General features: G+C 49.0%; 1 protein-coding gene across 4 annotated transcripts in view; it reads right to left on the reverse strand.

Annotated features, from left to right (window-relative positions):
* Window positions 1–17,004, reverse strand: part of ACTR3B (actin related protein 3B) — an 88,939-nt gene that overhangs the window by 27,894 nt on the left and 44,041 nt on the right. For all 4 annotated transcript variants that reach the window (XM_040643766.1, XM_040643765.1, XM_040643768.1 and 1 more), the window contains 4 exons: window positions 16,132–16,239; window positions 13,260–13,403; window positions 10,275–10,448; window positions 8,614–8,706 (listed from right to left, as the gene is read on the reverse strand). In XM_040643766.1, the coding sequence (XP_040499700.1) occupies window positions 8,614–8,706; window positions 10,275–10,448; window positions 13,260–13,403; window positions 16,132–16,239 (519 nt within the window). The remainder of the gene's footprint in view (window positions 1–8,613; window positions 8,707–10,274; window positions 10,449–13,259; window positions 13,404–16,131; window positions 16,240–17,004) is intronic.

Raw genomic sequence — 17,004 nt, forward strand, 5'->3', positions numbered from 1 at the left:
AAAACCCAACAGCCACCTCTCCACCCTCATCTTGCGTGGCCTCTCAGTGTCCCCTGACAAGGCTGATGACAGTTATCTTCCCTCGGCTTCCAGAGCTTGCTTTCTTCTTTCTTCAACTACTCCCTCCTAGCTTCTGTGAGGGTTAACTTTACGTGTCAGCCTGGTCCGGCTGGAATGCCCAGTGATTTAATCAACATTACCCTAGACATGGCTGTGAAGGCATCCGTAGATCCAGTGAACGTACCGAGTACCCTCACCAATGTGGGTGGGCCTCATTCACACAGGTGAAGGCCTGTCTGAAGAGCGGAAACGGGGTTCCCACAGAAGGAATCCTGCCTTAAGGCTGCAGTGTCAACCCCACCTGAGTTTCCAGGTGCCGGCCTGCCCTAAACATTTTGGACTTGCCAGGCTGAAAGCAGGTCAATTCTTTAAAATAAATATACAGAGAGCTAGAGCAAAATCTGATAGATAGATAGATAGATAAATAGATAGATAGATAGATAGACAGATACATACATACATACATACATACAGATGGGGGGGTATATCCTGTTGACTGTTCCTCAGGAGATCCTGCCTGATGGCCTCCTTGGCCTCCCTTCTCTGCACAACCCTTACTATCTGACCTTCCTGTGGGCTGGACCCAAGGTCGTCTTCTCTTGTCACCTGTATACTCTCCCTTGGTGACAGTCACATCGATGATCCTTGAAAATCTAACTCAGATATTCCCGAACCTCCAGTCTGTATATCTAACTCAGTATCACTGGAAGCTGGGACTCATCTTCTGACCCCTAAGTGGGCTCCCCTTCTCCTGCATTTCCTATCCTAGTAAATGACATCCCCATCCTCCCAGATGTGCAGGTAAGAAACCCGAACCTCTTCCCCACTAATCAAAACACCATCAGACACTCCAGAGCCTCTCTCTCATTTCTCTCCACTCACCCAACTTCCTCCATATCTCCCGCCACCTTCCCCAGCCTGGGTACCCTCCTACCTGGCCTGCAGTCTTCCTGGCCCCAATCATTTCTTCTGCTGTAGCGCCTCTAAAACTTAAATCGGATTGTGTCACCTCCCTGCACAAAACCCTCAATGCTCTTAGGATAAAAATTAACTCCATGCAAGGTCCCTCCAGGCGGACATGCCACACCACCCCGGAACCCCGTTTAGAACACGGTGGTTCACATCGCCCCCTGCTGTTGGCCGCATGCACATCCCAGGCTCCACACCCACAACTCCCATCCTTCCGGTGTCAGGTCCAGAGATGCTGAATGCCTTCCAGACCTACACACGCTCTGCCGTCCTTCAACCCTGGCCCTGCAAACAGGTTACTTCCATCAACTAGCATACCCTTCCCCTCCTGGTGCTACATTCCCTGCTCCAACCAGGAGGTCACACCAGCCTTCAGGACACAGAGTGGGTCTGAGCAGTCCCATGCGGCAGCCCTTAGCCACATATGGCCATTTATGTTTAAACTTAAGTCAACAAAATTCTAAATGCTGTTCTTTAGTCGCACTAATCACATCCCAAGGGCTCCTCAGCCACACGTGGCTAGTTGCAACTGTATTAAACCACACATAGACCGTGTCCACCATCACAGAAAAGTGCATCAAGTGCGCAGCTCAGACACCACTCACCAGGAGCTCTCCCTCACACCCCCATTGGCGTGAGCGTCCCCCTCTGCGCCCTCACAGCTCACTGCCCATGTGCTCACCGCCTACAGTGAGGTCTGGCCTTGCGAAGGTGCTCAGTGCACATCTACTCGGCATTGTCAACACAGTGGACGTGTCACTGATGCCTTCACCACTCAGGTTACAATGAGCTTCTGAAAGCCCATGGCTTGGCATGTCAACATCCCATGGTGGGACCCCCATGGCGGCCATCACTGCTTCCCCCCAGTGACACGAGAACCGTGCAGTTCCAGACACGTCAGCAGGATGCACCATGGAGAGTTACGGGGGATACAAGTGTAAAGTCAGGGCTGAACCAGCAGAGTTCTGGAACCTTCTCTGCCCACTACCCTGTCCCAAACAGAGCAGCTTCCCTCTTATCTGTTCACATGTCAGACTTGAATTAGGATTTCATCTGAATAAAAGGCCTATTTAGAAAAGGGTTGGAAAAAATAATACCTTAACATATGTATTTTTCTCTCTTAAATACTAAAGATATTTGAACTTACTTAATATTAAGAATGAAAATAATAAATATAATTATCATTTACTTCGCAACATGCTTCTCTGATTTAAAAGGCATTATCATAATTAAAATACTTATATCCAACTCAAGCCATTTGCTACAGAAAAACCACTCCTTGATCTATATCGAGATGTGTTCGCATCTGCTTGACAAACAATGAATAAGACTTTTTAACAACTCCCAACCCACTACGTGCTAAGGCACATTTAACAGTATCTCATCGCTGGCCCTCCCTCCGTCCTAGATCTGTTTCCGACTACCTTCAGTACCACCTTAGAATCCACCCGAAACAGATCTCTGAAACGCCTGCCCTGCTCTCCCACTGCCACCTATGAAGTCTGTCTCCCTGCTCACCACCCCCAGGCCAAGCCCTCAGACTCTGCTCAACTGCCCTCCCCCTCTGCAGCCTTTCAGGATCCCCTCCAATTAAATGCAATCTGCCTCTTCTCTCAATTACCATAATTTGCATGACTCACTTTAAGGACATTGAGCTTGTAGTGGTTCCACTAGAATTATTTCAGTATTATTTGTAGCTTTTTTATAAGCTCTTGAAGACAAGAACCACCTCTCATACACACATCCCCTAATTTAGCAACAATAGAGTCTTGTATTTAGTGGGCCACTCATATTATCTGACAAACGGAATTCAGAAGTAGAAGATACCCAGTTACACTACAAAGCAACTCAAACTTGGCTTTGCCCTCAAGTAAAGCATACAAGTCTACACTGACTTGTGTCACTACAGTGACTACACACACTGACTAATCCGGGAATGAGCTAGCTGCTAACAGTGGTTCTCAATTTAGCTGCACTTTAGAATCACCTGGGAAGCTTTTAAAATCCAGATGCCCAGGCCCAGCCCAGTTACATCAGAATCTCCAGGGTGGGACCCGGGCATGTTGTATTTTAGCGCTCCAGGGGTGTTGGCCATAGGCAGCCAGGACTGAAAACTTCTTGTTTCCAGAAGCACCTGCTCCTTGTAACGACTTGGCCTTTTGGGGAAATCACAGGCCTAACCAAGACTGGGCCCTCACTCAAGTCCCCCCATCCAGGCCCCACTTCCACAATCTAGCAGCTGAACAGAGAAGGGAAACATGTAAATACCTATCCTTCTCATCTACAGGCCAGAACGAAATAAAAATTAGATTAGGACGACCGTCATCTAAAAAATTATGGGGTGCCTGGCTGGCTCAGTCAGTAGAGCATGCAACTCTTGATCTCGGGGTTTTGAGTTCAAGCCCCACGCCGGGTGTAGAGATCACTTAAGAATAAAAATCTTTTTTAAAGATAAATAAAAATAAAAATGAGAAGTTGTTTTTATAAAGATTCTAAGTTTTCAAAGTCACATCTTATTATAAGATTTTATTTATTTATTTTTATTTATTTGAGAGAGAGCACGCGTGCACAAGAAGGGGGGGATCAGAGGGAGAGGGAGACTCTCCGCTGAGCAGGAAGCCCGATGCGGGACTCGATCCTGGGACTCCAGGATCAAGACCTGAGCCAAAGGCAGTCGCTTAACCAACGGAGCCACCCAGGTGCCCTGCCACCTCTATTCTATTCTCATCCATCCACATCTCTGCTTTCTTGTCTACAGGCCTGAGTAAGGTGTTAACTCAAGGGCCAGGAATGTCTCAGGTGTTTTCAAAAGAGCTCAAAACAAGCCTCCTCCTGCTCTCTTCCTCCCAAGAAACCACCAGCGGTTACCGGGAGCGGGTCTGGTAAACCTCACAAGCCCTGGCCGGTTGGGAGAACCGGCCACAGACAGACAACTACGCCTGAAGCCGAGGGCAGACCCTCAGGGCAGCGAGGAGCTGGCTCGGCGCTCCTTCCTGCTGGGTGTCTAGCAGCGGCCCGTGTGGGGCTGCGGGGACTGGAGGGGCAGCGCATGGTGGCTTCGGGGTCAGGAGCCCAGCACCTACAGCTTGGAGGGGCAGCCTACCTACGCGGCTAGCGCACCGCCGGGAACATCACCTCGTTGGTCATCCCAACAGCGCTGGCAGGTCACCTCAGTGGGCATCCCTGTCACGTGGCCAGCTGTGCCGCCAGGCCACGGGACCAAAAGAACAGAGTGGCTCTGAACCATGAAGCCCCAGGAGAGCCGTCAGGACCGCACACAGTGGGAGCCCGCAGGGACAAGGGGCGGCAGGTCGGGAAATGGTGTCGGCAAGCACAGGCCGAGCGGCCCGCCACTCTGTCCGCTGCTGGTGGGAGCCACGAATGCCTGCAAGTGAAAGGCACCCGGCAGTAACTTTTCATGACATCTTTCCTCCAAGAGCTCAGGACCGCAAGCAAATGACGAGGGCACACCTGACACACGCAGCTTGGTGAGACCTGGTCTGGAAGGTGTTAGGGTTGGGGCTTTCAAAAGTAATTATCTCTACCTCAGGCTGATGTTCTCATAAAGTTCCTAGGAACACAGCTCCTCTGGCCGTCTGTGCGTCGTCCACGGCAGCTTTGGCAAAACGGAGCAAACGCAACACAGAATGAATGGCCTGAAAAGCCAACAATATTCACCTTCTGGCCCTTTTGCAAAACAATCACCCTGAGGAGAAAGCCCTACAACAGCTGCTTGCTGGCAGGTGTCTGGAGGCCTCTCCATTAAACCTCAATGTCCCCATCAAGCCCGTGTTTTGGAAACAAGTCCCTTTCGTGGTGGCCATGGCGGAGGCCGCGGTGCCCAGCAGACCTTCCAGGCGGCACAGCTGGCCACGTGACAGGGATGCCCATGAGGAGAGCTGAGGTGGCCTGCCAGCCCTGCACAGGTGACCGATGAGGTGATGTTCCAGGCAGTGCCGCCCCACACCGGATGTGTCCCTTGAGCAAGCAAGGAAACCTCCGCTGCTGAGCACAGAGATCTCAGGGTTAAGTTTTCCCATCACACATTCTAGTCCACTCTGGTACCTCACAAAGGTGGCAAAGGGGTGTGGTCCCCTCTGTGTCCCTCTTTCCCCACAGGGCACAGAGCCTGGCCATATGACAAAGGAGAAAAACGCGGTCAACTCCCCCTGGTCAACCCTACTTGAATTCTAAGCCACCTACAAGGCTGCGACAACCCCGCAGAGGCCGCCACAGAAAAACTCAGACTGACGGAGCGCAAGACTGACTCAGCACAAACGGGATAACAGTGACCAAGCTAACACCCTTCCCAAACCACGGGGGAGAGACGACAGTCCTAAGGGTGAAGTGGTCAGGGACAGGCTTTCCCTCTTTGGAGAATCATCCTCCTTCCACATTTGACATAATTTTCAGTGTCATGTGTTGAAAGACGTGGGACATGGCCTGGACCCAGAATCCGGCCACACCGCCGAGCAGCTCTGTGACCTCCCCTGCACTTAACTCCTCGCAAAGCTCCATCTTCTGATCTGTAAGCAAGACCATTGTCCTCAACAGGCGTGTGTGAGGATTCAAAGACCAAGTCCCTGCACGTGACAGGCCTCGGCAGACACAGCAGGGCCGCCTGGAGCCAGCGGCCCCTCACAGGGGGAGAAACCACAGCTACCTCGCGCCGAGGCTGTGAGGAACACGCTTCCGCCAGGTCTCCACACGAACCGACACTCGGTAAATAAGCTGCCGCTATTTATTAAATGCTCACTTAAATCTGCGAATAATGTGATTTTTTCAAGAGAAATCTGTTCAGAGATGGAGACACTCAAGGTTGTTTCTGAACAAGGTCAGGGGCATCGGATAGCAATTAACCACGAAAAGCAAATCTGAAATTTCCTATCATTTAAAAAATTACATTTAGAAACTCACTTTCTCCAACTTCTTGAGCACAGGATTGAGAGAAATCTGAGACTTTAAAAATATGTTGGGGTGGGGCGCCTGGGTGGCTCAGTCGGTTAAGCATCTGGCTCTTGGTTTCCACCCAGGTCATGATCTCAGGGTCCGGAGATGGAGCCCCAAGTCGGACTCACGCTCAGCAGCGTCGGCTTCGGATTCTTTTTCTCCCTCTGCCCCTCCCCCATTCACTCTAAATAAATAAATAAATAAAATCTTAAAAAATATATATGTTGGGAAATGCAAGTAACTGGGTTAATGCCCTTGCGTTAGTCCCGCTGCCGGGCCTGACCCACCCCCACCACACTGCACCCCCGCCTCCGAAGCCCGCCGCCAGACCCCCTACACGGCTCTGCGCTCACCTCCCCCAGCCCGTGGCCGAGGGAGCGGCGCGCGCGGCCACCAGCGCCAAGCGAAGGTCTCCCCACGCCTCGCACCCTCCAGGAGGAGGACTCTGAGGCCAAGTGACCAGCTCGCAGCGCCTCTCTCACCCCGTGAGCGTCACTGGGTCTGAGCAGCCTGGGGCCGCCGGTGACACAACCTCTGTGAGGTGACGACGGGAGCCCAGCTGGAAGCACGGACTGCACACGTGCCGCTGCTGCGGCAGCTACATAGAAAGCGGACGGATCCCCCCAGTGGTGAGGCGGCCAAGTACCTGGATCGGAGCCGCCTCTGCGAGGACTTGCTCGTTCCCAGCCCCCAAATTCACCTTCCCTCCTCCCCTTCGCAAGTCGTATCCGCTCCCACCTAATCCTCCTTCTCCGACGACCCCGTCCGGAGCACACTGCTGCTAGCGACTTCACGACCCCGCGCCTGGAAATGGCGTCCCAGAGCAACTACCGTCAGACAGGGAGAGGCGGGCACCCCAGGGAAGAGACGAGAGGCCCACTCCTTCAGGGGAGCCAGGCAGAACACGGTGAGAGGAGACACGGTCTCCTCTTTTCTAAGCTGCAGAGACTCCGCTCCGCGCCCAGCCTGACCAGTCCCAGTCCCTGGGGTTAAGGAACCTGCCCCGCGACAAGAGACGCTAAGCGCGACCAAAGAAGGCCTGAGAGCGACCTGCTCCACTCCACTCAGGCACCTCAGCTTCGTTCGCCCATCGCTGGGACTCGGTCCACACAATCTCCAAGGCCATCCCTTCTTCGAGAATTCTAGAAACCCACTGTGAACTCCAGCGTCATGAGAAAGACCTCGCCCCACCACGAGCGTCAGTAGCCGCTGGTGGGAGCTGCGCACACGTGCTCCCGGCCTTCGCGCCGAGGAGACACGTCTGGAGTCTAGCGAGAGTGAAGAACGGGGAGAAGGGCACGTGCTACTCGAACAATAAAAACGTGAAGCTGCAATCCCCCAGTCTGTCGTCAGTTTCCCTTTCTTGCACATTTTACTGGAGGAGAAAGATGTTAAGAATATGCAACAAATAAAAATATCATTATAATTTGTTTTCACCCATAAAAACTTATCTACATAGTGAATTTTTTCCAATAATAAAAATAACATTTGTTAGGAGCGCCTGGGTGGCACAGCGGTTAAGCGTCTGCCTTCGGCTCAGGGCGTGATCCTGGCGTTATGGGATCGAGCCCCACATCAGGCTCCTCCGCTGAGAGCCTGCTTCTTCCTCTCCCACTCCCCCTGCCTGTGTTCCCTCTCTCGCTGGCTGTCTAATAAAAAATAACATTTGTTAACCATGAAATTTCCAATAATTTTAAAACACAAAAAGTAGAAAGTAAAAGCTATCCATTCCTCACCCCCAAATATACTCCACAATCATTCAAATCCTTTTCTTATATGCACATGCAAACCCTATTTTTACATAAAATGACAATACTATGTGTAAACTGTATAACTTGCTTTCTCACTTAACAATACACACTGTAGACATCTTTTCATTTGAACTTATACAGATTTACCTCACTCTCCTTAAAAACTGCATAGTATTCCGCTGCACAGATGAAAAAAGACTCAGTGGCCCTCCTCCCTGAGCCTGATTCTCTCTCCTGTCATGCTCCCCCACCTGAGGCTGGGTTAGGTGGGCCGGAGCTGTGCCTCCCACGGCTGACAGTGCGACACGCTCAGATAGAAGCCAGTTTACGCTGAAGGCCTACAGACCTCCACCTTCTGCTCTCATACGTGGCTGTCAGTAATATTTCCTTTTATCCTACAATGACACGGGCTAGCTTTTTCTCATTTCAAGGTCCAAAATTCCTCACAATCAAAGAATTTTGGAGAAAATGTTACATGACCATTTTCTCTTTGACTGTTTCATCTCAGGCTCGAACTTCTTCTGGCAGCACCACATTTGGCACCAACCCTAAATATACATGAACAAGATGAGTGGTTTCATGGAAAGTGTGAGGGGAAGGAAACGTCTATCTTTCAACCAATATACCTGGTTAAGGTTGTCTGATTTAAAATACAGCTTGCCAGATACGAACAGAAAATCCTAGAATATTTAAATTAAATATTTCTGGTTAACTGAGTCATATTTCCAAATATTTAAGTCATCCCCAGTCAAAGAAAAATATTTTACCATCACACTGGCCTTTAACAAAGCCTATCAGACAAGAGTGAAATAGGAATGTCTGCATATTCTTTAATGCTGAAATGTGAAATGAAATCAAAGCACCTTACCCAAGCAGCTTATACCTTATACAGCGGACGGCGCACATCGATGGGGCAGTTCTGTATTACTTCATCAACGACATCTGAGATGGATTCCATAAAATCTGGGTTGGCAAACTAAATTTCATATAAATATAAAAGAAAGATTATAGCTTTCTCTCAATACGACAAAAGAAAAACTTTTTAAAAAGTAACTTTAACAAATACAGAATTTACCATACCATAACTTTAACAAATACAGAATTTACCAACAAATACAGAATTTACCATACCATCACATTGGAATGTACAATATGTCAAATGAAGCCCACGTGACTGTGTGTAGTGATGAAGACATATGTCCCCTCAAGAGAGGAGATGGCTGGGTTTAGTGAAGGAAAACTAGCAAAGTGAACAAAGACCAGCCCCGCACTAGGAATACGCGGTGTATCATGCTAATAAGAGACTATCGCATGGTATGTAACGAGAAACTCCATGAGTATATAATGAGCATAACACGTAGGAATACTCACATCGTGAAAAAAATTAGCCAAGACAACAAAAAAGCCCCACAGTCAATGAAAGATCACTGTCGCGGGCTAGAAGATGGGCGGAGGGGTGCCCTTTCTGATGACTGTGGTGGGTTTTTTAAGCATGCTCCACGCCCAGCTCACGACCCTGAGCTCAGAACTCACAATCCTGAGATCAAGACCTGAGCTGAGATCAAGAGTTGGACACTTCACCGACTGAGCCACCCAGGTGCCTCCGACCTGATGATGGTGGCTTTAAAATGACACAACCGACATGGTAATGACTAAGCTACTGAGTGAACGGTCTTATACTTAATGCTGTAAGTTAAATACGCTAAAGTATAAATAATTCAATTACGTTGTAAGCAGATTTTTAAAAAATCAAGAAAAGCTTTAATGTACATTCGTCTCAAGGAAAGAAAGTAACATCTAGTTGCTCTCCCGCTGTTCACCAGACACCGTCCATTTCATGTTTATTTTAAATCACTATCACCAAAGGCATATGCGTGAATGAGCAGGACGCTATCGGACATTTGTGCCGCTTCCTATACGAAACAGTCATAAACGTACCTAAAAATAGGCTGCAGTTTGTAACCTAGAGAATATAAACTGAATTACGCAGGAAAATATACCAAAATACAAATGAAGTGCCTTTTATTTAAACCTTAAAATGTTGCCTCTAATTACTGCTCCCGCAAAAGTAACAATTCTTTGTGACTAATAGTTAAAGTGGTGGCATCTTAAAGACTGTGTAACTAACAGAAAGGCTAGTCCTCCTCCGACAGAAGCTTTAACTGCCCTGCAGGACCAAATAAAACTCAGGCTAGGAAGGATGGTCACAAAACAGGGGAAGATTCTGCATTACCCCACTTTTAAAAAGAGGCAACTTTTATTTGGTCGCTGAGGCAAACTAGTTTTCGTATCAGTGTGAGACTGATTTTAATTTCACTACCTTCCATTGCTCTTCCCAACCACCCACAGTATGATCAGTCATTAACTATTTAACAATCGGGTAAACTGAAACAGCCACCTGGATGGACAGACGGCAGGGGGCCTGTCACTGGGGCACAGCGGCCCCAGGCACACCAGTCTTCCTGCACTGCTCTCCATGCACACCAGGTGGCAGTATCACTCCACCGACAACTTATTTGCACGCTTAAAAAGCAAACCTCTTACCTCTGGGTGAAAGAAAATTTCAGGTCCCAGGAATCTTTCATAGCCAACATCTATAATGAACTTCTTCTGGTTGATTGCATTGATACCCGTGTACTGTTTGATCCACTTCCGGGGATCCACATCGTACTTGGCAAATTCCTTGACTATATCAGGGCAAATATAACAGTATTTCTCCTGCAAACACGAACGCAAAGACATCACCAGGCATTAACTAGGCAGAGTCTCTTCCCTCCAACAAACACCCAGTGACCCCACGCATTAAACACACCAGAACTCCAGTGTGGACCTGCCATCAGGCCTCACTCTGTCGTCTTTCAGAGCAGACTGGACTATGCTTTGATTCTGGACATGGAAGTCGGCTTTCTCTGCAGCTCAGCTATAAATCCCAGTCTTATTCTACCAGATTTTGTTGCCATATTATCTGAAACAATGCCCAAATGTGTCTACTAAGTATCCTGTCTCAGGGCGCCTGGGCAGCTCTGTCGATTAAGCATCTGCCTTTGGCTCAGGTCATGATCTCAGCGTTCTGGGATCCAGCCCCACGTTGGGCTCCCTGCTCAGTGGCGAGTCTGCTTCTCCTTCTCCCTCTGTGATCTCTCTCACTCTCTCAGATAAATAAATAAAAAACCTTTAAGTGTCTCATCTTTCCTTACTCCTCTGAGGTCCCCATATGGCGCTGGCCCAGGCACTCACCGCCGTCCCCCTCTGGACCAGCAGACCTGCGCCGAGGGCAGCAGACTAATCCTCACGCCTACCATGATCAATAATTCGGTTGTGAACCCGCTGTGCAATCTGATATGGCATGGTCACGGGCTCTGTGACAAACATTTACTGAGGGCCTAGGCACATGGGATATACAAAAGAAAAAACATACACACATCCCCGCCTGCTGGAGCATACGCTCTGGCTGAGAGTTGGACAGTAAACGACAGCCATAATAAATCAATGACATAGTCTGTCATAAGGTGGTAGATGCCACTGAAAAAACAGGAAAGGCAGACGGAGAACGGGGGGTCCTGTGTGCTGCGGCTGCAAGAGAACCTGCTGATGCATCAGCAGCTGACCTGAGACGTGCACAGCATTCCCTCAGCATCTGCTAACGTGTGACCGGGAATCTCTGCGTCGACCCTCTGTCCCCGGAACTGACCTCAGCAAACCAGCAGGTGGCACTGGGGTACCGGCTTCTGAAAGTAAGCTTTCTGTGGGCAGAGCCAGGTGGCACTGCGACGCACAGCTGGTGCTCAGCACACATTTTGGAAGGACCTCTGCAGGTGTTTTCCTGATAGTAATTCCAAAGTGTTTTAGAATCCCCGAAACATATTCCAATACCGTCCTTAATATACTCTGGCAGAACTGTAAGACTGACAAGCCAGGGCTGTTAGCATCCCCGTGTTCCCTGATGCTCCAGGAGGGTGAGTTGGGCAGTGCGACTTTAAATCTACCATGCTGGAGACAAAGATGTCCAGCTGTCAGAGGCCTGCTCAGCTTCCTGTGGCGTCTCGACTGGCCTCACTGACAGCATGAAGTGCCTCAACAGAGTCGGCTGGAGTGTGGCTGTGTCTAAGTTCTGGACTCCTGCTGCAAGGGTGGTGTGTGCCTGCTGTGACCACAGGTCACACGAGTGACATGACACCGGGAAACCTCTCAACCACTCCTTCCTTCTTGACAGAAGGCAGAGGGCACACGACAAACACCGGGCTAAGCCACACGGCAGGGCCAGCACAGTTCATCGCTCCGGCCTGCACTGCTGAGCAGGACATGATCCCAAACTGAATGGCAAGCCCCAATTTCAGGGTCATCACTGGACCCCAGACGGCCTGTGAGTAAAGTAAATACTGCCACAAGGACCAGGACAGCACAAGTCATCGCACTCAGAAATCTTTAGTAAAAATGGAACTCTCACACTCACCAGACAGACCCCTGAGGGTCAGGGACAAGAAGTTCAATCCTGATTCACATCAGTAACAGATTTGGGGTGACAAGAGAACATGGATCAAATATCCAAATTTCTTTCATTGGAGGCAATGGAAAATCTTGGTTGGGAAATATTTTAGTCTAAAAAGAAAGTCTTATAATACTTCTGTAAACTCTACCCCAGGTTTGCCCAGGGCAAACTGTTCCAGCCCTGGGTACCCAATCCCTGACACTCCAGTCCCAGGGACGCTGGGGCAGCTGGCCATCCTACCAGCAGGAGCCCTGGCCTATACCAGCGCACCCTGTCCGAAAAATACCAGTTTTTACCAACAGAGGCATGCAAAACGTGGGTCCTCTCTGATGACTGTTCTTCAACTGGCCCACTCCTGGGTGCTTAGATGGGAGGGGTGGGGGGTTAGGCTCACCTCCCCTTAAACTCCTCTGCGCTCAACAAGCGTGTGTTCAATGAAACAGGAGATGCTCGTGGTCACATGTGACACCTCACAATTACACTCCTCTCCAAAACCAACCAAACCCTTCCCTCTTCATTCATATGATAGTTATCCTTGCATTACTAAGACTCTTGCGTTTTGGCTAAAAAATAACTTATTGGCGACTGTCATTCTCAGGGCACAGAACCTCACACGAGTTCCAGACACCAGTCTGCGTACTGGCTGACTCTACAGAATTCCCAACAGCGTCGTGGCTGGTCTTTGCTCCTTATTCCAGACATGACGCACGGGGGGCGGGGGGGATGTGGAAGGCACGTTCAGCTAATTGAAGGTTCCATCTAATTAGGCTCCAGTTAAATGATGCCGTACTACGTGCGCCTGTGCTCAATGCCAGTTATCCAGCTGCTCGCGTTTACAGCGGGGATGCCACAGCGTTCACGCTCCGAGGAAGAGGCTGAGCTTTGAGGCTTTCAGTCTCTTAACTCAAGTGGTAAACAGAATAAGACCCACATTCTCGGAGGGGAGAGGAAGGAGGGCGGGAGCAGGGGTGATGGCAGCAAGGGGAAGTGTCCAAACACCAACCAGCCCCCAAACCAGCCCATTTCCCATCTGTTTTTACCTTAATGGCTTTTGCGGTCTCCAGTGATTGCTCAGGAGGGATTCCCACCTCCCTCTCCCTTAGCAGCTGCTGAATGAAATACGTAATATCTCTACCTGCAATCGGGATGTGTTTGATGCAGCTTCCAATGACATAACCTTCTGCCTAGGGAAGAAGAGGAGGGACAACGACGGGAATGAGTAATTCCAGCAGGCAGAGCTCCCCAGACTCTCAGCTCCCTAGCCCCTCGTAGCACAGCATTTGTTGAATCCCCACTCCGGGCAAAGCTCAGGACTGGAGGGCTTTTAAAACGACTGCATGCACAATTGCCTTACTAGAACCTGAGACTCTGTAAGCAACCAAAATGATTACATCAGAAAAGTGAAGAGAAAAACCAGTGCATTTGCAAAAAGTCATGCCGTCTGTCAGAACAGGACACTGTTTCATGTTCCTTTAACAAAAAGGAAAAAGCTTTTACCTATAAACTGTTAAACCAACTATAAACCTACTTATATTTAAGAGTCAACAATTTGGTTAAGTACAGGGGCTTAGACAACCTGGATTCAAATCTTGGTTCCATGACTGTCCACTGACCACAGACAACCCTGTCAACATGTTTCAGCCCCAAAACCTTCATCCACAATATGGGGCAAACAACACCCCATGCGTGGTTTACAAGAGTCTTAATGAAACACAGTAAGTCAAGCACATAGCACTGTTTTGGGACATGTACGCGGTACTCGATAAATGGTCCCATTTATTGTATCAAGAGCTGCACTTGTTAAGAATCATTCTGATAAGTTACCCTAAACCCTGTGCAGTTTGAGACCACTGCTGGTCAGGAGTTGGGACCCTCTGGCTGGGCTGCCTTCCCAGTCAGCGAAGCATGTCTGCGGGGGCCAGGAGAGGAACTGAAAGCCAGGAGTTCACATGCTGGCCACACGCAGGCCGGCCCCAGCCCCTCGCCAGCCGTCCTGGGGACATAAGTTGCCCCGGAAGCCAGGGCTTGGGACCACAGCCCGCTCGCTCTCGGGGGGCTGGTGGCCAGAGTGGACGGCTTCCTACCACAAATCCAGCCGAAAAGAGGAAACACTCCAGGCTCCACATCCCAGCACCGACTTCTGTGCCGCGTGCCCATGGGAGACGGGGACCGGAAGTTACCCCCAACCCCACCTTACGGGCGGGTGGGAGCGAAGGATTACCAGCACCAGTCACAGTCAGCAGTTAAGCCGCAAGGACAGGTGCCCGAATTCCTCCCCTGTGTTTCTGATGTACCTGAACTCCAGAAGTAAGAAAATATTTGGACTCTCCACAGTGTCCACGATATTTGTGAAATATTTTAAGATGGAAATAAAAGATGTGTACAAATTATTAAAGTAATAAAGATTAACTTAAACTAACAAGAATACTAGCTAACACAAACTATTCACAACTATTATGTTCTATGCATTACATGTAAAATTTTGTAAAATGAAGTCAACCAGTGTTTAAGTATTGGCTTCATCACAGCATTAAAAACATTAAAAAAAAAAAAAAAACCCTACATGTCCAACAACAGGAAAATTAATGAGTGAATTATCCCATACCTACATGATGGGCTATTAGGCAATTATTAAATATTTCCTCACAGAATATTTAACCGTAAGAAAAAACATTAGGGATAAGTCAATACGCAAAACATAACTTCAGGATCATATTACACACAATCAGAATACACAACCAGACATAGAATACTCCAGTTTTGCTTAAAATGTGCATCCTTGTGCACCTAAGAAAAAGAACTGGGAAGGTTCTCCAAATAAAAGCATAATGCGGTTCTCTGGGCAGGTTTATGGGTCATGTTACTTTCTTGTCCACATTTCTCTGTTTTACACAAATGTTGTACAAAAAAAGTAATTTTTATAATCAGAAAAAAAACAATAAAAAGACACAGATGAAAATTTTTAAAACCACTTCCTCTGTGGACCTGTACACCATGCGAAATCTGTTTTCTTTACTTCTCCTCATTCGAGACGTGGGATGGGCCAAGCAGCAGGCCCTCTAGCACCTCCCCCCAGGACTCGGTCTGCTCTGAACTTTGAGGGCACGACTCAGAGAGAAGCCTGGTGCCAGAATTTCCCAGGCGGCGTTATAGACTGAGTGGCACTGACCCTTCACAATGATCCAGGAAAGGAGTAAGTGTGCTGACACGGGCCTGGTGCTCCCAGCCCAGGATCTGCAGCTGTCACCCGAGCCTGCCCTGTCTCTTCCTTCCCCTCACCAGCAGGGGCCCCAGGATGGAGCATGGGACAAACTCGGCATTTCTTCTTCCTGACTACAGATGTCTCTTGAAGCCTGAATTAGGAATCACTTCTCTAATGTTTTGAAAATTAAAACCAAAAAGGGACATTGCAGAGCATTCTGCGAGTCAAAATGGACAATCTCTCCTTCTTCGTTCTTGAATACATTTTAAAAAACAAGAAGTCATTCCTCTAAAGCATGAGGTGTTCAAAGCCATACACATCCTGTCACAGAACACAGCGATAGTCCTCCAAGCGGTCGTGCCTCACGCCGACAATCTGGTCTCCAAGATGCAGCTCGGCACATAAGCCGGGAAAATTCCACAGGTGATGCTACACTGGGAGGAGCAAGCAGAGGCCGCGGAGTCGACACCACGGCTGACGTCCTCACTGCAGACATCTGCCACTGCGAACTGAAAACTGCCAATGTCACAGCGAAGGGGCATCCGTCCTTCCTCCCACACCTGGGTTTAAAACCTCGTTACCTTTTCTAAGTTCGGCCATGACTTTTAAAGTGGTCTTTTAATTACAGAAGGGGTTTTTCTTCCATGTCTTCCCTTACCTCGAAATTAGGTGAGGCCTACAGAGAGTGAAGCATTGACTATCCCGCTTACCACTGGGATAGCGTGAGTGACCCCATCCCCGCTGTCAATGACGATCCCCGTTAACGTACGTTCACCAACTTGTCGGGATGTCCAAGAAGCAGCTAAGGCCAGCACTGCCTGGATAAAAGACGCAGAAACCGTAAGCACACAGGGAACTGTTTCTCAGGTCTTCTGCCTGCTTGTTCTCAGGCTCACTGATAAGCACTTTCTTAGTTACTCCAACTCTACCTCTCAACCTTTCCTATCCTCCATCTCCCCCCCCCCCCCCCCCCCCCCCCCCCCACCCCACACCCCACCCAAATTATACAAAACACAAATTCACTATACTTAAACTGGACGGGTCAAGTTTTCAATAAAATAAATCAAACGTTTACAAAGGAAAGCCCATGAGAAAGGAACTTCACTATGGAGGAAGAAGATTTTAATTTCCAAGCCACTAGTGCCCAGTGTGGGTCCACAGATGGGTTGCAGTAAGATCACTTGTGGAGTTTTTTTAAAAAACAGACGACTAGAGATCTCACACCCAGAAACTCTCATCTGGTAGGACTAGGGCAGTGGTGCTCAGCCAGGGTCAATGTTGTCCCCCAGGGAATCTTTGGCAACGTCTAGAACCATTCTGGATTGTCACACTTGGAGAAGGGGAGAGTGGTGGTAGTGCTTCTTCTAGTGGGTAGAGGCCAGAAAGCTAAAAATCCTGCAACACACAGGTCAGCCCCCACCACACAGAACTGCACATTCCGAAGCACTGAGGTTGGAAAACCGTGGTCTGAGATGAAGCCTGAGAATCTGTTCTTATGTAAAACACTCTCCAGGCAGCCTTGATGCACTTGGCCGTGGTTCAGTGTTTTCTAAAGTGTCTCCCTACTCCACGGAATGTAAATC

The sequence above is a fragment of the Ursus maritimus genome, unplaced genomic scaffold (genome assembly GCF_017311325.1).
Source record: "Ursus maritimus isolate PB19 unplaced genomic scaffold, ASM1731132v1 scaffold_3, whole genome shotgun sequence".
NCBI classification, from domain to species: Eukaryota; Metazoa; Chordata; class Mammalia; order Carnivora; family Ursidae; genus Ursus; species Ursus maritimus.